Genomic DNA, 24,412 nt, shown 5'->3' on the forward strand with positions numbered 1-24,412 from the left:
TACCCGGTTTGTTTGAAACATAGGAGACGATCCTTTAGTAAGGTCCAACCGAGCGTTACCGAGCGTCGGACGGCATACGTTTACCTGGTGCATTACGTTTGCACGGTTAATTATGCATGTCATGCATTTTGATTACCTGGTTACAAACGTGATGCACCAGGTCCGACCTAACTACGGCTTACTACGGCAGATCGGCGGCCGACTCGGATTGCGTCACCTCGGTGGCTTGGTGCCGCCTCAGTTCATTGTCCTCGTTAAATGGGGACTTCACCCCCATTGCATTGACCTCAGAATAAATTTCATCATGAAATAATAAATTCATGATACGTATGTACCATAATACGTATGTACCAAAATTGTCAGCTTTTTTTCAAGTAAACGGGCTACGTCATCTATACGAATGGATAAACTTTATAATCAATTTATATAAAATAGGATCTCTGTCTGTCTGTCTGTCTGTCTGTCTTTCTGATTCTTATGAACTCGGAAGTTACTGAACTGATCGACGTGAAAATTTGTATGTAAGGGTTTTTGGGACCGGGAAAAGTTCTTATGATAGAACGAGACCCCTCCCCCACTCTGAGGGAGGCTGCCATACAAGTGAAACACAAATTTATACAGAACTCGAGAACGTTTTTAGGTAAAATTATTTCAAAATCCGAAAAATATTTTTTTCAATAATTTCATTTAGGGTATTTGAAAAGTCATCAGCTTGAGAAACTAGATTTAATGAAACGCAATATTTAAAAAAAAATATTCTTTATCATCTTCAAATATTCACGAAACCTCATAAATGTGCCAGCGTCAAAGTGGTGTAACCCATCGATGCGTAGAACAGAGATTACATTCATTCCCTATCATTCTTAGAAAATCCAACCACAATACCCACCTGATCAACCATTCTTCTGTAACACCACCGGAATGCGCAGCTTCCCGGCTCCAACGTCGGCACACAAAGTGCGACCGGGAGACATCGACATTGTGGGTGCGATTGGGGATTCACTTACCGCAGGTAATGGCGTGATGGCAACAAATATCCTAGAGGTTTTTGTAGAGAACAAAGGTCTGTCCTGGAGCATTGGAGGCCAGGGTAATTGGAGGCAGTTTCTTACGATACCGAACATCTTGAAGGAATTCAACCCAAACCTGTACGGTTATCCGGTCAAGGATGGCATCTCAATTCGGAAAGCGTCACGGTAAGAGAGAGGTGAATATTTTCTTGCGATTGTTTCATAAGTTGCTTGCTTGTAGTTTCAACACTGCCGAAGCAGGTGCTATGAGCCAAGATATACCCCAACAGGCGAAAAATTTAGTCAAGCGAATGCTATGTGATCCTAAGGTGAACGTAGAGAAACACTGGAAGTTGATAACACTTCTTATAGGAGGAAACGATTTTTGCTCGAATATCTGCTATCTGAATCCACCGGAGAAGAGCCTGGCATATCACGAAAACAACATTCTGGCGGCACTGCGAACGTTCCGTGATTACTTACCCCGCACGATAGTGAATCTTGTGGCCAGCCCAAGTAAGTACAATTCCGCATTGTTATCAGTGTCATTCTACAACTGCAGATAATTTTTCCACCAGATGTTGACATACTGACCAAACTGAAGGCAAAACCGCTCGAATGCGTCAGCACACATATCTTCGAATGTCCCTGTTTTATGGCTACCCAATTTGCTCGGAATGAGAAACGCTACGTGAAAATCATAGAGTATTGGAATGAGCTCCAGAAGGATATCGCTGGTAGGGAGGAATTTCAAAACAAACCAGATTTCAGCGTAGTTTTTCAGCCGTTCATCATAAATATAACCGTACCGAATCTACCCAACGGGGATTCAGACGTCAGCTACCTATCCATGGATTGTTTCCATTTGAGTCAAAAGGGTTACGCCCGGGCAGCGAATGCACTGTGGAACAACATGCTGGAACCGGTTGGGGCTAAATCCAACAATTGGGAGCCAGAGTTTTCGAATTTCAAGTGTCCCACACCAGAGATGCCATACTTGAGGACACAGGGTAATAGCTAGGAAGGGGGTTCGCCCTCGTATGGAAAGTGATATTTGTGAACTGTGATAAAACCGTCGATATTCGTTTGGTTGAATAAGACACTACGAGGCAAGGTAACTTACAAATGTGAAACTCGTATACGTAAAAAAATACAATAGATAGGTTATGGAATATCTGGCGAAATAAATTCATCATCGAATAAATCAATTATTCCAACGGAAATCCAACATTCATTTTTGATGACTTCAATGTATTTTTATCGTTACGAGATTTGAGCTCTGTACCATATACCAGAACCGAATGAACTCGAACAAATGTTGCTGAAACTAAACACAAAATCGTTTTGGGAGATCGCTTATCACTACAACTGAAGCATAGCGAAGTGGGTTCGCAACTCGACAATACTAACCCACTTGAAAATGTTTGAATGGTAAGTCCCACTCCATCCGCTATATTTACCAGATCGTTAAGAATGTTGAGGATTTCATTCAAGTTCTTATGCCTTGTTTTGATCGATGACATACAGTCTGGATGATTCTCATGAAAATTTAGTATGCAAAGATACTCAATTGGCTATGATATCCACATTTATAAGGTTTGGATGAAATGGGAGAGGGTGCTGACCCCTCCGAGGCGAGTTGGTGCGGAATTCATCATACAGAACCACCATCTTCGATTACGCTCCCAGTGTTCTCGCAACTCCATCTGTCGAAAATTATAATTATATTTAATTCAAGGTCTCAACACATGAATCATCAACACTATGGAAATATAATCACTTATCCAGAATACTCATCCAAAAACACTCATCGACTTAAACAAATAGAGAGTATTGATCATCGATCGTTTCGATTGATGATGTTCAAAACATCCCTTCATGTTCAAAACATCAAATAATAGAACAGCCAATCATACAGAGCCCGGTTATAATTTTTAAAAAAACCGGTGCTATGATTTATGAAACGTCAATAATCAATCAGCTCCTGTTCGAACCAAAACCCAAAAATAGCGTAAACTTGTTTTCTCAAAGAACTCAAGAAGACATGGAACGAAACGAAACCACGCACACCGCGCAAACGCCAGTCTCGACTCTCAATGACTGTCGAAAATTATGCGAAACAAATGCTAATTGAAACGGCTTAGCGCGTTTTTCAAGTGGAGGTGCGATCGTCGATTAGACTAATTGAATTATCGAATCGATTCGCAATACATTTTGAAGACGCACACTAGAAATTAGTAAAGTATTAGATTATCACAACTTTTTTGGGGTTACCTGAGCATAACATTATTCACGTGAAAAGCCGATGGAGTTTTCACAAACAGCGCCCCGCATGATCATCGAGGTGTTATCAAACGATGATCATTATATTTGACCTTAGGTTGGAACAGTTCCGGTTCTTCGTTTTGCATCATTTAAAATAATTACGTTAATTCTCCCCATATAATCATAGAGCGAATAAAATAGAACGCAAAAGGTCAGGGGAATAAATCCACTGTAATTCGCCAATTTGATATTTTGACATCAATACTCACAGGTTGATTTGATGAGTATGGTAAATCTTCTATAGGGAGTTATCATCTCAGCAACATCTCTGATTAGTGTCATAGAAATAAGTCTCGCAAAAATATAAGTCAATCATATGAATTGATGAACTTTACGTACGGGGTATCTTAAAGTTTACCTCAGCTGCAATTAAAATAATATTCTAAGGAAAAACACATTCAGACAATAAGAACCCCACAGTTGATCAGACAAATGAAAAAACAAGCACAAAAAACAAAGGAACGAGAATCTATATGATTGATGTAAAAAGCTTATGAAACTCTGAAACTCAAACTCAAGAGTTTGTTTAAAGTGATAAAACATGAGTATTGGCGTTATCACGGCACCGGCTTCTCAGAGATGACCGGTATTAGCACGTCTTAATATGGTTGAAAATTCCCCGGTAGTAAAAAATTACACCACGTATGATATTTTGAGTTATACGATTTCGTTTCAGTACTTTGTATCTGTAGTTCTAAAAAAAAGCTAAAGCTAATGATAAAAAGTTTAAAGTCGGTGGTTTTATACTAACTAGAACTTATTATATAGAACACAGACATAACTTCAAAATATTCCTAAAAATTCGCTTTTTTTTTCCCAAAATATATATTTTATTAAGGCACATATGGCGTTAGCCTGACGGGGCCGGGAGTTCAATATTTTGACAATTTTTGTCTTACGACTATGTTAGTAATATGTAACCGATTACTCGCGGTTGGCTCGAGGTTAGTATTACAAAGATTCTCACAATTGGGATGTTGCAGTCTCCAGTACTATGTATGTGTGGCCGACATGGGATACTTCCTATTGGGGTGCAACTGATCATTAATCAGCGACGTCCCCCTAGTCTGTACCTCATATCAATCGTGGTGCATATCTCTTGACTCGAGGAATCCAGGGTAGAATAGTTCACGTTTATTAACTAATGAATAGTAATAAATAATAGAAAAACAAATGAGATCTGCGAGCCACCATAACTGTCTTCAAAATAATTCGATTGCAGTCATTTACGCGGAATACGCTGCCGACTTCTTCAATGTCGAATGATAAAAAGCCAATCAAAAAGCATGAAGTTCTGGTAAGTACCATTGCAATGATGCTAAAAAGTAGTTAAGAAAGACAACTTCACAAGTCTCAACAAGCTTCAACAAGAATCATCACAACAAGCATACCATTATAGAACAGGTAGCTATATTCCCATGAAGTAGACATCGAAACCAAAACAAGAGAATAAGCTCGAAATATTGAGAATAAAAACCCTGGAGTAGTTTTGTTGACTAATGAGCTCTCGGTAAGGAGAATCACCTTAGGGGGCGTGGAGGCGTTCTGGCGTAGTGGTAACATCCATACCTCTCACGCAGAGATCACGAGTTCAATTCTCACTCCCGACATTCTTCCAAAAATGGAAGTAAAAGTGACGAACCAGCCAAAATGTGTTGAAAATCACTATAATAAGAAAAAAAAAAAAAAAAAAAAAAAAAAAAAACCTTAGGGGAGGTGGGGGTAAGAAGAACTTCAATTACATCTTTGAAAACTCATGTAGCCCACAACTTAAATGCAGTTTCTTACAATCTAATATAGGGTAAGTCGGGATGAGTTAGACATACGGGGTGATTTTGGCCACCCCTTTATCTCAAAAAGTACGGCTTAACTTGGTTTTTTTTTTTTTTTCTTATGTAACTGAGCCTGTAAAAATAAACGATTTATTAAAAAAAAAAAAAAAACTTGTTTTTTTTATAATGTCATTTCCTTTTACTGTTGAACCGTATGCACCCAACGTGGAAAAAACTTTGGTAAATTTCGACAGGTGGAGAGAAACGGTAGCATGAACAAAGCAAGCAATTTGATTGTAGAAATGAGGGGCTTAGAATGAAAGGGGTGTAAGTAATTTCATCGATTTCTCTACATCGACTCTCTCTTTCTCTCTTTTCTCTCTCTTTTCTCGATCAAGTCACTTACACCCCTTGCATTCTAAGGGTGGGTTTAGACTAGTGATATATTCATGTGAAGAAATATGATGAGATTTATAGAAATCGCATCAACCGTTTACACTAGCGAGAACTTCTATAATGAATATATTCTTATTTTCGATGAATTTATTCACCTGAAGTAGAACTGCATCCAGCTTTAGTGATTTCTCACCAGTGAGAAATTCACAAGCGTTTACATATGCTGAATTTATTCAAGTTATATATACCTCGAATAAGTGTATCATATTTATTCTCAACCGTTTACACCTATTTTCACGGGAATAAATCCATCTATAGCTATAGATCTCCCTAATGTAAACCCGCCATAAGCCCCTCAAATATAAGTCTGTCGATCTTGGTTTTAATGTTTCTTTTTCCGTTGATTGAACAAACTTTTCGTGTATTGTGCAGCTAAGTTCTGTTCGCCTACAGAAGAGGAACAATTTGAACTGTAAGTTTGACAACAATAAATGAAATGAATTCCATATTCATTTTTGCATGTTGTGTGAGGTGATATGGTCATGCTTCTGTGGGGTGAATTAGTCATACAGGTTTGAGACTTTTCTTTGACCTAATTGGTTCCAGATGCCGCGGAATTAAAAATAAAGGATGGACAGATAACGTTGGAAGAAGGAAGAGCTCGAAAAAGCAACGCAGGCCATCAAGGACGGATTATTGTACAAAGCATCGGAAGCGTTTGAAAATACTCGAACAACAGTGAAAAGATTTTTGCAGAAATCGAAATTGGCTCAATACGATTTTTTGCGATATATGAAAAGCAACATGTTTGACGAAGTAATCGTCTATTTAATTTTTTTTATGTTTTTAATGCGAAAGGAGCATATTTGCGTCTGAACTATCCACTTCTCAAATCACTCCCATATTTCCATGAAATGTACGATGTTGCGCATGACATGTTTTCTAAAGACGCATCCACATTACGCCAATCGGCCTTGGCCGCCCGGTAAAGCCGACTAAATGTGGACGTGCCGCCCGGGCCAGTGTTGCCACATTGAAATCTGTATTTCCGAGCTAAAACATCTTTTTTATCTTCGGAGAAAATAAATAATCTACATTGGAATCTGTGTTGCTGATTTTGCTTGATATTTTCTGCTTATCCATATTTTTAAGCTCGTGACCACTTGTATAACTTGCCAGTAGTTTTCTGAATAAGACTATTTTTTCAATTTTCAGACCCATGCAAAAGTTTACTGTGAAATTCTTTCTCGCGAAGAGGTCTAATTTGATAAAAAAAACGTAATATCTTAGATTGAGAGTTTAAGATACATAGAGAATTATGCCAAATAAAAAAAAAACATTTAAAAATGTATTTTTAGGGAAAATCGACAGAAAAAGTTTATTTCATTCATTTTCACGCATTTATTTAATGCTCACTTTCCTCGTGGTGTTTATACATGCTTTTGCAGAATTTTGCCTCGATGTCGTTTGACAACTGTACTAAGGCATTTCCTCCCCGGATTTTAACAAATAATTTCGTTTTGATAGATGCGTTCATGCGTTTCTGTAGCGAGACTGTTTCAAACTTTTGGTTTTGTTCGCATTATATTGCGAAAAAATATGTTTTCCATCAATACCATATTTGATACATTTGACAATAGCAAAAATAGTTCAGTTCAGTACTGTTCGAATTGTCTGAGTTTGTTTATTGTTGCGTGAAATGATCCAATATTTAAAAATTATTATTGTTACATAATCTGTATAAAATCTGCATGGATATCCAATAATCTGTAATCTGTATATACAGATTCTTGGCCAAAAACCATGCTGAAAATCTGTATCATTACAGAAAAATCTGTATATGTGGCAACACTGGCCCGGGCTTGCCGACGTGCCGAAAACCGACTCGAATCAAACCGAACCCAACCCGAAACAAATGGGTCAAGATCGAAGAATGTCGAACCAAAACAAAACGAAGTAAATTAGCTTCGTGTGTTCGTGACGGCTTTGTGCATCCGATGACGCGTCCACATTACATAACGAACCGAATATGCCACCTGGTACAGGCCGATTGGCATCATTCGGTATAATGTGGACGCGCCTTAATAGCAACAAGTTCCAACATGCAACAAATAGCGAATTCGTTTTTGTTCAGTTTCAACCCCACTGCCGCACTAACTGCTGTCAAAACGTTTTTTTATTCACTCAGTTTCGCACTAGTTCGCCCCGAAAGCTGTTAGTTTCGCACTGAGATGTTTCACGGGTTGGCACTCGGGTTCACCAATACAACTATACTGAACTGTCAAGTTCCGAGTATTGTTTTGAAAATCTAAAAATAAAGACTATGAAAATGGAAAACCTGCTGCTTTTGCTTTTGTATTATTGAAATCGTAATCCAATTCGGATTCGGATTTTGAAGAGTATATTCGAGTAGACGGCATTAAGCTACGTGTGCTTCCATTGGCAGGCAAAAATAATGATGGATATTCAGGTGGAACAAACCTGCTTTAAAAATCAAAGTTATGAATGAAAATTTACTTTAACGTATCGAATATTTATTTTATGTGATGAAATAAGGGGCTGTCCACATACCACGTGGACATAAAAAGTATGATTTCAGACACCCCCCTCCCCCTCTGTGGACAAGCATGGACATTTTCTAAACACCTCCCCCGGTTGTACACGTGGACATTTCACCATTTCTTGGAAAAAAAATGAATTGTGCCTAAATTCAATTTTATGTTTGTTTGCATTCTTTATCTTATTTTTTACATTATAAAAATGTAAACTTAATTAATAGTAGCGGTTCCTTCTCAATTCTTTGAACAGCTTTGGGTAATAACAACCAGTATTGCTGTTTGTTTTCTTCCGAATTCCATTTACGTTATGATCATGTTATACAACATTATATTTACGTTTATTACATTTATTATATTTACATCACACGTGAAACTAATCTCGGACATTTTCTATCAAAAGTCGACGCAAGCTGGCTGAACTGTTTGAGTTTTATGAAAATCAGACAATGAAATCAAGTGCTTCGTTATTGAAATTCAATTATTAGAAAACATTGAAGAAAAACTGATTCTCGAAACAAGACAGCAGGTGTATAAAAATCGATTCAACTCTAAAATTGCCGGTCAATCAATTAGATATAAGTCAATGCCTAATATCTGATGACGTTCACTTAGCTGATCCGCAAATTCATAATCCCATTAAGTTCGATTTATTATTGATGAATCTTTCCTCGCCTGAGCTTGAATAATAAGTCCCCGTGTTTCACCTACAAATGATCTTTCTTCATTTAACTTTATAAATCTTAGGAAATATTTAGTTGCTTTGAATAACCATGCCCATTTTTGGGAATAAAATCGTAAGCAAAACATTTCAGATTTTCGTTTATTTGATTCTATGTGCACCGTTTTGTTCCACAATCTTTCGTCATCCTTCATACAACTTGTAAAATCCATAATCGCAGAACTTCTTTGTTTCCTCGTCAAAAAACTACGCAATACAATGATTCTTTACTTTAAATATTTTTTCCTGACGGCCTGAACAAGTGATAATCAGAGGACGCAATATCTGATGATAGCTATCCGTCTCTAAGGAACTCTAACAATTTTTGGCGGGCTGTCAAAGAAACCTAAGGTTTGGCGTTATTCTAGAAGAGGACACAGGCTAAATCGGAACGTTTATTCTAGATTACCGATTTTGATCCGATTAACTGTAACTGTAATAGTACTTGTTGGAATCGATTGATTGTTTGGTAAAAGCTCATAATGCACAATTTCCCTCCTACCCCACAAAATATAGGAGGATAAATATCTAATAATGGTTCATTTCGCTAACCTCAAAGATGTTTTGTTTTCGCTCAACATTGTTGTAAATGATTATGTTTTTCTTCACCTGTCACAATTTGCTTCAAACTGCGAGTTTTCATTGCATTTAGAAAGCGAGTTGTTGATGGAGAAGCGATCCATTTAATGTTTTGGTTTTGGAAAAGTGTAGAACTCATACATTGTAGCGTTTTACGTAATCAAGCTTCACCAGGTGCTCATGGACATAAATATTTGTAAGGAACCTGCTAGATGTGTCGTATACCGAGGGTTATTCTTGGTCAGCGTCTCGATTCGATTATCATCAGTTGCTCACACAAACTTGCTGGACAACCCAATAACTAGAATAACTAGAAACGGTCCATTTGTTGACAGTAAAGATCTTAATTTAGTGTACTGCCCTAAAATAAAAAATAAAAAAAACATTTTTTTCAGTTTGAAAAATTTTAAAAATAAAATAAGATGCACGTATTTTACTGTTGCACTATCGGCACCATAAACACCATTCACAATTTCAGTGGCTCGGCTTGCATTTTCGCATTTAGAAAAGAAAAAGTGTAAAATGTACCGAATTTTCTCTTTGTTGACCTCAATTATTAACACCCTATAACTTACAACTGAATGGAACAAACAAAAAACAGCAAATCAATTTTAGCATAAAATGTCACCTTTACACCGAGCCTATACTTGAAATTGTATGTTCGATATTACGCGAGATATTGATCACTGGAGCCAACTATCGAGAAAATAATGGATAACTTTTTCCCCAACCTAATATATGAAAAATAGTCTGCATTTCCGGGAAATTTATTCATATTTATGAATAAAAGACTATCTCATAGTTGAGCGCGATAGACGTTTTATATTTCTTCATATATTTGAAATTCTGTGCTGAAATTTGTATTCTGGGAGTATTGCACATGAGTAATATTGAAAATACACGACATTTTTTTTCGATGTTCCGATTCAGCTTCCGCTGTCAATGTAAAACCGCTTAGTTTATGTGTTTTAGGAACTCGAAACAAATTCTTTCCCGGGGACCGTATCTTTCGAAAAGTCTCACTAGCAGCGATACTCTTCTTCGATGAATTGTAATATTTTTTGGAATACGATTCTAGTTATTGGGTTGTCCAGCAAGTTTGTGTGCGCAACTGATGATAATCGAATCGAGACGCTGACCAAGAATAACCCTCGGTATACGACACATCTAGCAGGTTCCTTACAAATATTTATGTCCATGAGCACCTGGTGAAGCTTGATTACGTAAAACGCTACAATGTATGAGTTCTACACTTTTCCAAAACCAAAACATTAAATGGATCGCTTCTCCATCAACAACTCGCTTTCTAAATGCAATGAAAATTCGCAGTTTGAAGCAAATTGTGACAGGTGAAGAAAAACATAATCATTTACAACAATGTTGAGCGAAAACAAAACATCTTTGAGGTGAGCGAAATTAACCATTATTAGATATCTCACCTCCTATATCTTGTGGGGTAGGAGGGAAATTGTGCATTATGAGCTTCTACCAAACAATCAATCGATAAATTCCAACAAGTACTATTCTCAGTTAATCGGATCAAAATCGGCAATCTAGAAGAAACGTTCAGATTTGTTTCTTATGTTTCTTTGACAGCCCGCCAAAAATTCTTTCTTTGTCTGATTTTCATAAGACTCAAACAGTTCAGCCAGCTTACGTCGATTTTTGATAGAAAATGTCCGAGATTAGATTCACGTGTGATGTAAATATAATAAATATAATAAACGTAAATATAATGTTGTATAACATGATCATAACGTAAATGGGATTCGGAAGGAAACAAACAGCAATACTGGTTGTTATTACCCAAAGCTGTTCAAAGAATTGAGAAGAAACCGCTACTATTAATTAAGTTTACATTTTTATAATGTAAAAAATAAGATAAAGAATGCAAACAAACATAAAATTGAATTTAGGCACAATTCATTTGTTTCCAAGAAATGGTGAAATGTCCACGTGAACAGCAGGGGGAGAGGTTTAGAAAACGTCCATGCTTGTCCACAGAGGGGGAGGGGGTGTCTGAAATCGTACTTTTTATGTCCACGTGGTATGTGGACAGCCCCTATCGAAAGCGTTTGAAGATAAACCACACTACATTAGAATTTTCAACATTCTTATCCCAAGTTATTACCTCGAACCAATTCAAATTTTGGGAATCATTTACAATTCAACCGATTGGGTAGATTTTCCAAACCGTAGAAGATCACACCCATTTCAGTGTGTAACAACAACAAAAAATGTGATACGTCTGCATTTCTGCTTCCTATATTATTGTTTTCTTTTTGTGTTAATTTTAATGTTTTTCTACCTCCAAAAAACCGGCTCGACAATTTATTCATTAGATATAAATGAAAGTATACAACAGTAGCGTTATCGTGTTAACTAGTCCTTTAAAAGTTTTGGCGAGCTTTTGAACGGTATCAATGAAAAGTTATTTGTGTGTTTAAATAGTCACAAACCATGGGATCGACCTCGGTTCTAACTCTGCTGACTGTCCTGAGTGTGTTCACTGCACTGTTTGCAGTGATATTCCAGGCTTATCTAGCATCAAACGACTTGATGAAGCTAACTACCATATTACAGAATATGAAGACATTAGAAAACCAGATCCCAAGCCACAAAGCACGAGTCGCAATCGGGTATGGATCCTGTAGCGATCTCTATGTTAAGGCAGTTGATTTCCTGAATTTCACCGAGAGCCTTGAAAATGCGTTGAGCCAAGGAACGTACAACGTGGATGACATTAATACCGAGGACGAGTTTCTGCAGAGCTTCGCGTATTATTTCCAAAGGGGTGCTGCCGCTGAGTATAACATATCAAGTGTGTTCTAAGTGTTCATGAACCAATTCTATTCTCCTTCCAGGCGCTTCACTTCCAACAAGGAATTGTTTCAGAATTTGGTGAGATTAGCTAAAAAATCTAGCACAGCTGAACCGCGATGGGCTTTGGGAGGCAACGCTCCGGTCATTGGTTCTCGATTGGCCATGGAGGGTGCTGAGGTGATGCTGGCCGCCAAAATGTCATCGAAGTAAAAATAAGCGCATATTTGGCACAGAAATAAATATTCATTTATGTCCACTTCTAGACTGAAGAGTCATCTTAGGCCTGATGTTCGATTGGTCGGTAGTTCGATTGACGACGATGATATTCATTTGATTCTTGAATACAAAACTGGTGATGAGTGGGGAACTCTGAAGTCCCCGCGAGCAAATCGATATATTCTGCACAATGATCATAACAATCCTTTCATCAATTCACTCGAGGAATTCGAACTGGCACTGCCAGAATTCAACCCGCATTTGTTTGTGGTAAGTGGTCTACAGATGATGGATAACTATGTTTATCAACCGGGCGTTCGAGAAAGTCGAATCGAAAAAGTTCGCGCACAAATGCAATCGCAGCCTTCGGATACTTTGGTGCATTTCGAAATGGCGAGTTTTGTTGAACTTGAGTTATTTCAGTTACTTTTGAAGGATGTCATTCCATACAGCGACTCGCTAGGTATGAATGAACAGGAACTGGACAACCTTCAACAAGTCCTTGAAACGGGCAAAATAAGTCTTGTCGCTGACTGCAATCCACGCGTGGCGCTGTCTCTCGACCAGTTGAGAGCAGTTATCAGGATACTCAACAATGATTACTATATGAAGCGGGATGCCGATCCAAACCGTCGGATGTTATCACGGATTCATTTGCACACGCTAGCGTACCAAGCGATTGTTACCGCGAAAGGCACATCGTGGAATAATACGAAAAATGCCGCAGCAAAGGCTTCTCTAACCGCTCATCGTCACGTCTGTGCGAGCTCGATTGTAAATCCAGATGCGGCGTACAGATTACTCGACGATAGCTTCGCCACGTCCACGCTCGAAGGAGCTAGGAGGATTCCATTTTCAAAGGAGGATCCAGTTTCCTGTTGGAACGAAACCATTCCAGTGAACAATCAACATCAGCTGGAGGTGGAGATCTGTGTGGCTCCTGTACTGATATGTAAGGTGGCAAAGCAGACGGCTGGCGCTGGCGACAACATCTCCGGTGCGGGGCTTGTTCTACAAATTTGATCGTAGCACTGCGATAAACTCTTGTTATAACATTCTGCATTTAAAAACTTGGTTGTAAAGATTTCCTAAAGATTTTATGAAAATTCAAGACTAATGTAACAAATCTAGCTACAGCACTGTATACAGAAGGCTTTCTCAGCATATCACAGTTTCGACTGTGGATGCAAGAATGTCTATATTTTACATATTCCGACCTTTTTTAGATGTAAATATTTTTTCCTCAATTTTTTTTTATGAAAGTTAATGACTAAACATTCCTGTTATTTTCCTATTTTGTCGACAAATATATACAAAGAAAAACGTTAGTTGAATTTTATTTTCTCTATAGCATTGTCAAAGTAGATGATGAAACATCGGAAAATTGCTGTCTTTCGATAAGAAACACCCGAAAGTCATTCAAATTCTTTTAGTCATGAAAACGATCGCATGCCTGATTCTAAATTAATGAGCAACCCGTCATTTTATTCTACCTTATTCTATTTGAAACGCATTTTTCTCGAAACTAAGTTTTGCAAACTGGTCCATCCGATTTTTATGGAATAGTTTCCCCAGATTCTTCACTTCAATTTCCTATCATCGTACGTAGGACTTTTTTTATTCTTGAAAAATAAAATTTTGGTGAATGTTTTTGTTTCGATTTTTGAGGCAAAATTATTTTTCTTTACAAAAATTGTCGCCATTTCGTCAATAATCCATATTTTGAAAAAATCATACGTACGATGACAGGATATATATTCAAGATTACGTAAAAAAATCATTGGTTGAAATCGGCCCACTACAAAAACTCATGGGACTCCCTCCAGATTACAAGGTTTTGGCTGCATCAGTCCAATTGACACCAACATTTTTTGTTTGTTAAATAATATATACCTAAAAAAACTATGATAGCAGATTAATCATAGTAATTTATTTTCTCGTTGAAAAAAATCGGGAAAATCACATACTTTTTCTTAGGTGAACCGGTAAGTTTCTTCGGTTTTACAACATATGGCGTAACTTGACTGTTATTCCAGTGAATCAAAATTCCAGAATTCGTAGGAAAGCTACTGTCATTGCGCATCTTTTTCAGTGTATGTCAAAAAGTTGAAGCGTAAACAACATAGTTTTTTGCCACGTCGAATATGTCGAATTTCGTATCATCGAGAGTATTTTTGCGGACAGTGTTACTTCATTACTTCAATATGAAGAAAAAGGCTGCGGAAAGTCATCGCATTTTGGGGAAAGTTTACAGTGACCATGCTCCAACTGAGTGAACGTGTCAGACGTGGTATGCACGGTTTAAAAGTAGAAATTTTGACTTGATAGACGAAGAACGTTCCGAACCGCCAAAAAAGTTTGAAGATGAAGAAATGGAGGCTTTACTCGATCCAGATCCGTCACAAACGAAACAAGAACTTACAGATACACTTGGAGTAGCTATGTTGAAGTATGTTTTAGAAGTGGCATCGCATCATCAAACCACAAACCCGTTTCTGTATCTCCCCCATCGCGATGAAAGCTGTACCCAGCTCGTGTGTGTTGCCACAGCTCTGGTAGATGGTATACCCACCTTGGAACGATCGCACCATAGAACCTTTCCAGCACACCTCCTGCAGCGCTACGATGTTGAACTTGCCGGCTCTCAATATTTCCGAAAGAATTCGGGTACTCGCAAGAAAATTGAGAGACTTGCAATTCCATGTTCCGAGTTTTCAATCTCTAGTCCGTGTTCTTTGCGTGGGTCTAGTCCGATTGCCCTGTCTCGAATTTCTTTGTAAATTTTCCGGATGGCTTGCAGGGCCTGCATCAATCTCCTGTCTCGCCGGAGGATTATCGTGCACAGTTCTACTTACAGTTCCCGCTGGCATGAAGACAGTGATCAACCGCCCCTGACAAGGGGAACAGACGCTATTTTGAACAGCATATCCATGGTGAGCAGGCGCTGGGATAGGCCCCCTTCCCTGTCAACATACGACCAAGATCCCACCGGGGTGGCCATGTGGTCTCATATGGATGACTCGTTAATACAAACATTTGGTAGCACTAATAAGAATTTTAAAAGAAATTTTTCAAGGCTAGAGACGAATGAACTGAGTTAGTTCGAAAATTTGAAAAGCCTATAAAGTTCTATTAACCCCTTGAGCGGCAATTTATTCTCAGTCAGCACGGCTCTGGCAGACGATAATTTTCTATCAAAGCAGTTTGTGAACTATGGAAAAAAGATTTTGGGTAAATAAGTAACAAACATTACGCATACACCTTTTATCTTTCGAAAGTGATTGTCATACCACTTGGTTCAGCCGAAAAAAGATATTAACCCTTTGCGGTCGTATTAAATTTTCATATGGGTGTCGTACTGGTTGGAATTAACCCATTAACGACCAAACTGTAAAAAATATTTTTTTAACAAAAGTCATTGGTGTAATTTTGATTATTGGCGTTACAGAAATCCCAATCTTCAATAATTTTTTTTTTCCGTTATTCCGTTTTCCGGAAAATGACAAAAAATCAAAAAGGCGCCAAACAAAACCATTGGCCGGAACCTACATATTTGTTCCTGTAGGAGGTTCAATCCAATGGTTTTCTTCCTACATCACAATGTGTGATCTTTTATCAAAGTAACATTGTAGAAAAGTTTACATATTTTCAAATTTTGTAAGGTTTTGTTTTTTGTTAGGTTATGTGAGGTTATGTACTTTTCGCACATAGTTGCTTTAAACCAATTTTTATGCTCAATAAAGTAATAAAAATTTGAATGAAATTGATAGTAGGTGGTAACTAATAGACTAAGCTATCATTTGATGCCCAAACCTCACCATATGGTTCCTTCCCAAAGCCATGAAAAAAATATCGAAGTTGCTGTTCGATTTTTCGAACGCTTGACATAAAACGGATTAATTTCCCTTGAAAGAGCATATATCACTATATGTATCATGTAAGACTATGAAAGCTAAATAAGATCTGTTTATTTTTTGTGAGTTTTAAATATGCATTTACTGAATAATGTGTTTTTATATAACAAATATATTTTATAATTGTGTATATCACACGAGAATAAACTCAAATCTTACGAACCAATCAACGACTGACAGCCATTCCACCAATTTTCGTACACATTTTGGTACTCCTCTTATATTCATATCATAGTTTAAAATAAAATTTCGATTACTAACGTAGACTCTTATGTTTCCACACTATTTATACTAAGGACCGTTATTCATTATTCATAGAAGCACCATATTAACTCGTGAACAGGTTCACCAGACATTGAGATTTGTTGAGTTGAGAAAAAGTTTAAATTGATACATGGCTGAATAAGTTTGTTTGATTAGTTTGATTCCTGTCTGCGCTGGCTGAGAGCAGACAAACGACCGCAAAGAGTTACCACTCAAATCCTTACACACCAAACGTAAAGTTCTAGTTTTCGAAATTTTAAACTTACACCCAGGAAAGATGCAGAAATGATGCGGTGCAAAAATACAGAAGCACTCTCCACCAGAAAACATAGAAAAACCATTGCTGAAAGATGTAGCCCTACGTCAAAAAGGTAATGATTTCTGAAGTTTTCGATATTGTTACACATACAAAACGGTTCAAAATAAAGTCAATAAGAAAATAATGTCGGGGTACACAAGGCCCGCAGGCCACATGTTGAGTATAACTGTTTTTGATCGAAGTGTAAAATGGCTTTCGGAAGAAACAAATCTAATGGAAACAGACTTTTAACACAGTTCTGATTATAGTCCAGGCATAACGTAAGCAATATTATCCAGCGTATTCTGAAACAACTCTTTCAGGTGTTCCGTATTCGTTTGCAACCCCGGGATATGGATCGATAGACACATCAACGGTCCTAGTGAGCAAAGTAAGCTGTCCAAGAGAACCGACAAGCTTCCAGAAACGGCGATCTGACCCTACGCCAAAAATTATGAATATAACACTGAGCTCCCAAAAACACACAAACAATTACCTCATGTTCTTTAAGTCGCTCTCCGATTATGGTTAAGCTATCTCCCAGAAGTTTCAAATGAGCAGCCACATCTGTGGGTTGAAAGCCAGGAGCTTTACTGTGAGCTCCTGTTTTTGTCGGAGAGTCTGGAGACTGATGATGATGGGCAGACACTATGGCACTCTTCGAATCGGTCGGAGACAAATTCGCTTTCTGTGGCATTTTCTTAGCTCGAACATGTGTTCCATTCGAACCCCCACTACTGGTCGTTGGCGTGACTGGCGTTGAAGGGGCGGCACCAGCAGATCCGGACTGACCAAGATGCAAATACCGCTTAACGAAAGGTAATTCTAAAGCTTTATCATTGCTCTGCTTAAATTTATTCGCAATCCGCTTGGCTCTCCGCTTCCAATTGTACTTCTGATTACTCGGTACGTTTGCCCACATTTCTCCGAGTCGTTTGGAAATCGTACCAAAATCAAGATCAGGATTGCTAAGCATTTGCTTGCGAGCTTCCTTCGCCCATAGCATATAAGCGGTGAATCGTCGCACGCCCTTATCCTTGCGCTGTGTTTTTCCCATTACAACCTGCGCTCAGAATTGTGCAATGAATTAGACTAAACAATATTATTTAGCTTACCTTTCCATCCTTCAGCATCTTCTTATATTTCGAGGATTTCTCCGTCATATACAGGCTTCGTTTGGGAGCCAACTCTATGACCAGCTCACCCTCACTTTTATCGTCCTCATCATGGGGTTCCTCCAAATCTTCAATGTCCAGCACATCATCATCGTCGGAATCCATCGAAGAATCGTTTCCATGATCCCCCGAATCGGAGGATACATCACTATCATCCAGGGGAACATCATAATCCGGTTCTGATTTGATTGTATCCTAGAAGCAAAGGTGTTTTAAAATATTATCGTATCTTATATTTCAAACAACACACCGCCAGATAACCGAGCGCAGAAGCATTCCCGGCGGAAGTGTTCGGAATTTTGGACTTCAGAGTTTTCTTCTGCTTTGAGTCTGTGATATCGTCCGGCGATTGAAAGTCCATAAGCTTCGAGGATTTTTTACATACTCGCCCGCTACGGGACACTCCCGTTACCTCCAGCTCAGCTTTTGAAATGAGTTAAAAATAATAGCGACAAAAGATGCATAATCATATTTAATCTACCATGAGCTTTTGGCGTATGTTCCATTGTGTACAGAAACGTTATACTTTCGAAACACTTTATTCGTAAATACTAATGAATTCATAAATCGACTAAAAAACTAGAGAAAAACAAATGAGTATCAAACATTTTAATGTTGATGTTTCGAAATGCAGATGCGTTGCTTAACACATCGTTTCATTCGGACACTTGAAGAAACTCAGGGTATGTTTATGACAAGGTCGCCTGGACTGACTAGTGCATCAATGTAGTGAGGCTGTGGCGTGTAGCTTTGCAGGTATCATGGGACGGTATAATAAATTTGTCTAAATAAGTTTATTTCTATTGTATTTTAGCTTAATGCATGTATTTATTCATTGCAACATAAGGATAATACAATTAGGTTTTCTTCCTAATCGAAACCTAGGGGAAATTGTGGTTCGGTAATTCGGATTTTAGCTTTCTGAAGCTTTCTGTAGCTCTCCGATACCTCTTGTCGCAGTGCTTGAATTAAGTGCGATTCACATACAACATCCACGTCACGTTCACGTTCCGTCCCGTCACGTTGCGTCAATTATTCTTCCAAGCAGTTCTTATGCAAACATTCACATACACCGGCAACGGGAACTTCGACTTGCCGTTGCTGGTGTATGTGAATGATTCAATGGGAATTCCATGGAAGAATAATTCTCGCGTAACTTTTGAAAAGGTCCTAAGTAACAAATGTAAACAAATCGAGTTAATGGATGCACACTATTAGTGCTCAAACATTGAATGCAATGCAAAAACAACCCTTCAAGTATCTATCCTTTTCACCTTTTTATTACCGATACAAAAAATGTCCAATGTACAGATTCGAATTTTAGGCACTCGACTATTACTTCGGACGCCACTTTCCTCTGACGCTCGATACGTCCGAAGTAACAAAGCAATCAAAACAACACGAAGTCGCACTTCGGACATTTTGAGTTTTTTGTTATTTTCTGGTGTTGATATCATTTTTAGTGCAATTCAACGAGTTATAACAATAATGATCATCTTTCAGCACGAAGTGCAAGTATTTGAACCGTTGTTCAGTAGTTATTTGCAAATTTTCATCGTACAACGTAATTTGTCCAATGTACGAAGCGGCCGATCAAAACCTCCAATGTAACATTTTTCACTCGGAGGCTTCAATTTCAAACTAAAATCACATAACAACAGTTACGATTGGTTTTGCAGATTTATTATTAACTGCTAGTGGTAGAAGTAGCGATAAAGATCGATTCCTTTTGAAACAATTCGCGGAACAATGTTCCGGTCTTCAACTTCGTTTTTCTCGTGTTGATGTGAATGTTACATAGGATCTTTTCAAAAATTACGCTAGAATTGACGCATCGTGACGTGGCGGAACGTGAACGTGACGTGGATGTTGTATGTGAATCGCACTTTGATCTATCAGAACCGACCGAATCGCAAGGTTTCTCATTAGAGATGTTGATGGTGCTGAACCCGATTTACTTTGACGGAATATCTTCTAGGAGATAGGATGAATAGGATGGATGTTTCGTCTGTTTGAATCTTTGTCGAAATTCAGATTGAGTCTATTCGTTGATATTTGGATTCTCCATAAATAAGAAGAGATGTGAGAGCTTTGAGAGAGAGCAAAATAGTTAAGAGAGCGTAAGAAATACGCATCGATATGTCTTCATGTTCTGACTGAAGATCACAGCGAGAGAATGAGAAAAACGAGAGTTTCGTGTTCCACTTCTGCCAACGTGTGTCGCATGTTTTATAGGATGACTAGTGATCCCTGATTTTTGAATTTAATCGTTCGTCCACTAATCGAATACTTTTCAGCAGTTTGTTATTCGATACGATTAATCGCTCCAAATAATCGATTAATCGATTAAGCTTTTTTTGGGAGTTTGGGAGAGCGTCAGGGATAATGATTGATTTTCAGGATAAAACTGCAGCGGCCGTACGGTTTTTTGATCTGGATTTGGAAATTAATCGTAAATTATTCGTTCACTTCGATTATTGGTTGTTCAGTATTCGTTTGATTAATAATCGATTTCTGTAGGAAGTATTCGATTAATCGATTAATCGAACGATTATCGAATTAAGGCGCAATTCGGTATAAAAAACATCAATTTTATGATGTACATTGTCGTAAAATATATTCAATCCGCATCATATGCGTATATTACGCTGATGCAGTTTGTGTGTCGTATAAGCGTATAATTTAAATCGATTCAGTACTGTAGTAAATCGTGTTGCATGCTGAAGAAAATCATGAAACAGTAAATCATATTAGATCCTAATAATGAACATATTACATCATATTGAAATGTCGATGAAATGCTGATGCACTCGAAAGTTTTATCTGCTGTTGAATTAAATTTCAGATAGCTGGTGGATGATAATTCAGACGACCGGAGTTCGAACCCACATCGCAGCAGTTTTCACCAAACATCAATCTGTGCCATTTTAAACATTCATATTCCACTCCCAACACAAGTCAATCAAACAATTATTATTTCTACAAACATAAATACTCATATATAAAAATGGCGATTCGTGAGGCTATAATAAACATTTCACGAAAATATTTTGCGCCATTTGTTTTTTACGCCTGTAATAAATCGTATATGAGTATGGAAAAAGTCGTATTTGGTGCTTTGACAATTCATGAATATATTCACATTAGATCGCAATTCAATTCATCATTATCGCTATTATAGCCGGTCAAAGTTGCATATTCATCCAAACAAATTCGGTAAACATTTGTTTATGGCCTCCACTTTTGCATGCATATGCCAGTTAGGCGCATTATATGCGAACCAAATTTTAGAGCATATGATGTTATATACACGCTTGTTATGCGATTTAATGTTTGCTGGGTGGGTGGGAAATGAAAAACAAATTTCTGCATAACTCGAAAACTAATCAAGAAAATGAAGCCAAATTTGGCATGTGAATATTTTGGGGGCACGAAACGTTTCTATGGTGAATAGACACTCCTCCTCCTCTCTAAGGGGAGATGACCCCTCCCGTCTGTCTTTATTCTACCATATGTTCTGTATTAAACATTTATTCCATGTAACGGAGAAACATGCTATTTGCAAGTGGTTGAAAAATCTTGAACGAGAATTGTGTCTGAAAATAATCTGATATTATAATGATTGGTAGAAGTACTAAGAATGTTTTAGTAAAAGGTAAATTCAACGGGGTCGATTAGGAGATCAATCAATGAACAATTCTGCGATTAGACTCATGAACTTGCGGTTAGTAAGAAAACGTGAATGTTTGAAGGTACCCAGCAAACATTAAGTCGTATGAATAGCTATAATTGGAGGCGATATACATACAACCAAGACACATTTGTATGATATATGATGCAGATAACTAGCATATACACACAAAAGTGGAGGCGATATACGTATATGCCATATTTTGTACGTATATAAAGCCGTATATAACGATATGCGATGCTTTCTGGACTGATATGCGATTTGATACGACAACATTACCACTCAATCCATCAATGACATGGAAAATCGTGTTTTTGCATTTTATGCGATTTCAGATATATATATGATCGATATTTTGATTGATATTTTATGCGATTGTGATTTGACACGAAATGATATGTAACTTATCATGTGCAAAGTTATACGATTTAATGTTTGCTGGGTATGATAACAAAAAAACAAATTTTGGGCGGGACGATGTTTGCTGGGTCAGCTATAGTTTTATTTATTCCTTCGCAGTCGAGCCGCCGTAAAAAGATCAGTTTTCTGCACAGCAGCACAGAAAAAACACATTCTGGGTACTAGTTCCGTTAATTTAACTTTAATGGTTTAGTAACTCCTCTACCTCACGCATTTTTGACGTATATGCAATACAGGGGAAAAGACTTAATATTCACAACAAAAAACACTTATTTTGAATTGCTTTGCGATCGCTTCTTTCCGTCAAAGCTAAGATGTCATAGTTGAGAGTGTATGAGTGGATCGTTACAACTTCGTACACACGTACCCTGGAAGAAACTCAACAAATCGAATGCAGTGCTTATAGGGCTCTTGCTACACATACATGCAGAGTATCTGTTGGGCAAACAACATTTGTTTATATTCGTAGCTTCTATGCAGCAGAAGCGGATTCATTATCAATCGACGTTCTTGTAGTTGATTTAAATATAGTTGCGATCTGAGAGAGAGGAGCCAGCTCGCGTTTGTTGTGATCACCCTTATGTCAGCGCGAACCAGTCACGGTGAACCAAGGGGAAGTATTGAAATATGTAGAAAATTTCAACATGACATTTTTTTGCAAGACGTTTTATGTGAAAATAATGTTGACGTCGGACTACATCTTTCATTTCTATACTGGGGTGTGAGTTCAAAGCTTCGAGAACGAGAGTGTTACATTGGAGAAACAGGATTTTGAGCAAACCCTTTTCGCCGGTTGAAAGAAATGGTATGATAACCGCTTCATTCGAAAGATAAAATGTCTACGCGTTATATGTATGTTACTTATTGATGCAAAAACTTGTTTCAATAGCTCAAAAATTGTTTTGGAAGCAAGCTATTGAAATCACAAAAATCTGTATATAAGTAGGTGCCAGCTCCACTCAATTGTAATTGTACAGCGGTTAGATGATTTTGGAACAGTTACTGCTGCAAAAAAAACAAACTTGCTGCTGTGAAGAAGGCGACCAGCAAAAAGAAAGCTGCTGCTACTGTTGGTGTGGCTGCCCGAAAGCAAAAGTCAAACAAATCCTCAAAAATCGTTGCGTGCAAGCCGAAAACGCCGAACTCATAAAAATCAGTAGCAGCTTCGAAAAAACCACACATAACGCACAACACGAGAGAAAACAAGATAGTGTTTTCAGCAAATCAAATCCAGTTCTTTTCAGAAAGAGTTTATCAAATACTGCGGTCAAATACATTCTTTTTGTAATTTCTTCGATCAAGTGCGATCAACGTAAGATTACATCTTTCGAGCACTTATTAGGAGTACAATGAATCTTGAGAAAGACAATTCATTCCTGCTCGACACTCGCACAAAAAATGTTCACTCATCAATGTCACAAACGGGAAGTGGGTGTTGTGAGGGAGGGCAGAGTGAGCGCAACATTTATGCAGACTGATTGGAAGCGACAGATATGTTGTATATGGGAAATGGTATACAAATTATATCACACATAAAGGGGAGAAAGAATCTTGATCCTTTTAGTCTTTTGGACAAGACTATTGGTTCACCTTCACTATCGGTCAATTCGATTGGATCTTCAGTGATACTATTGCCTTGATTTAACCTGCATGTCAAATTTGAATATTGCATATGAATGGTCCATCAGTGATATCATATCAGGAATATCATGGCAAAGATGATGAGAGACTGGTAGTATAATTCTCATCTTCATCCGAATGCCTGTTAAAAATGCAGACACAGCATCCTTTTTAGTCAACCTAGTATTATTTCCATCGGACACAAACAAAATTCCCTCAAAATGCACCTGAAAGAAATCAATGCTGGCTATTTTCATTGGAAGATTAGTTCTTATTTTTTGTATTCCACAGACACACTGGTTTTTTTTACGCGGGGGATACGTAGCTCGTAAAAAAAACCGCGTTAATTGGAAAATCCGCGTAAAAAAAACGCGTTAATTGGAAAATCCGCGTGAAAAAAACCTGGGTGTACGCTGCATATTCAAATTGCATCGGAGATAGACAATCATCGCCCACATTGCAAAAAGCGATTCGTCGAGCTTGCAGCAATAGATCAATCTGAAACCAGTGAATGAATACAAGAATTCGCGAAAACTGAATAAACGATCAGGAAAAGTCACTAATGGGCCCAAAACACCCATAAATTCACACAAGATCTCCACCGACAAACAAATCATAAAAGTCAGTTTGCTT

At 37.8% G+C, this 24,412-nt stretch overlaps 3 protein-coding genes across 6 annotated transcripts in view; 2 read left to right on the forward strand and 1 right to left on the reverse strand.

Annotated features, from left to right (window-relative positions):
* Positions 1–2,222, forward strand: part of LOC129770267 (phospholipase B1, membrane-associated) — a 42,223-nt gene extending 40,001 nt beyond the window's left edge. For all 3 annotated transcript variants that reach the window (XM_055772980.1, XM_055772981.1, XM_055772982.1), the window contains exons 3-5: positions 868–1,196; positions 1,252–1,526; positions 1,589–2,222. In XM_055772980.1, the coding sequence (XP_055628955.1) occupies positions 868–1,196; positions 1,252–1,526; positions 1,589–2,031 (1,047 nt within the window). In that variant the 3' untranslated portion in view covers positions 2,032–2,222. The remainder of the gene's footprint in view (positions 1–867; positions 1,197–1,251; positions 1,527–1,588) is intronic.
* Positions 2,223–11,588: 9,366 nt separating this feature from the next.
* Positions 11,589–13,722, forward strand: LOC129768051 (ADP-dependent glucokinase). Its single transcript, XM_055769425.1, has 3 exons — positions 11,589–12,165; positions 12,223–12,387; positions 12,445–13,722. The coding sequence occupies exons 1-3, from the start codon at positions 11,819–11,821 to the stop codon at positions 13,418–13,420; spliced, it is 1,488 nt and encodes a 495-aa protein (XP_055625400.1). The 5' UTR covers positions 11,589–11,818; the 3' UTR covers positions 13,421–13,722.
* A 3,394-nt stretch (positions 13,723–17,116) lies between these two features.
* On the reverse strand, positions 17,117–18,700 carry LOC129768681 (HMG box-containing protein 4). 2 transcript variants are annotated; one of them, XM_055770467.1, is made up of 5 exons: positions 18,530–18,700; positions 18,299–18,471; positions 17,989–18,243; positions 17,370–17,915; positions 17,117–17,313 (listed from the first exon to the last, which is right to left on the reverse strand). In XM_055770467.1, the coding sequence occupies exons 1-5, from the start codon at positions 18,552–18,554 to the stop codon at positions 17,137–17,139; spliced, it is 1,176 nt and encodes a 391-aa protein (XP_055626442.1). In that variant the 5' UTR covers positions 18,555–18,700; the 3' UTR covers positions 17,117–17,136. The 2 variants fall into 2 exon arrangements, with proteins under 2 accessions (XP_055626442.1, XP_055626441.1); XM_055770466.1 differs by having other exon boundaries at positions 17,370–17,936; positions 18,530–18,698.
* Positions 18,701–24,412: the final 5,712 nt, after the last annotated feature.

This window comes from Toxorhynchites rutilus, chromosome 2 (assembly GCF_029784135.1).
Source record: "Toxorhynchites rutilus septentrionalis strain SRP chromosome 2, ASM2978413v1, whole genome shotgun sequence".
Lineage (NCBI taxonomy): Eukaryota > Metazoa > Arthropoda > Insecta > Diptera > Culicidae > Toxorhynchites > Toxorhynchites rutilus.

Excerpts from the sequence above, each read along its gene's own strand:
- LOC129768051 (XM_055769425.1), top strand. The coding sequence starts at position 11,819 with ATGGGATCGACCTCGGTTCTAACTCTGCTGACTGTCCTGAGTGTGTTC. Across the intron at positions 12,166-12,222 it reads CAAAGGGGTGCTGCCGCTGA|GCGCTTCACTTCCAACAAGG; the intron begins GTATAACATATC and ends TTCTCCTTCCAG. Across the intron at positions 12,388-12,444 it reads GCCGCCAAAATGTCATCGAA|ACTGAAGAGTCATCTTAGGC; the intron begins GTAAAAATAAGC and ends GTCCACTTCTAG.
- LOC129768681 (XM_055770466.1), bottom strand. The coding sequence starts at position 18,554 with ATGGAACATACGCCAAAAGCTCATG. Across the intron at positions 18,244-18,298 it reads CTGCGCTCGGTTATCTGGCG|GATACAATCAAATCAGAACC; the intron begins GTGTGTTGTTTG and ends CTTTGCTTCTAG. Across the intron at positions 17,314-17,369 it reads AGCGACTTAAAGAACATGAG|GGTCAGATCGCCGTTTCTGG; the intron begins GTAATTGTTTGT and ends TTTTTGGCGTAG.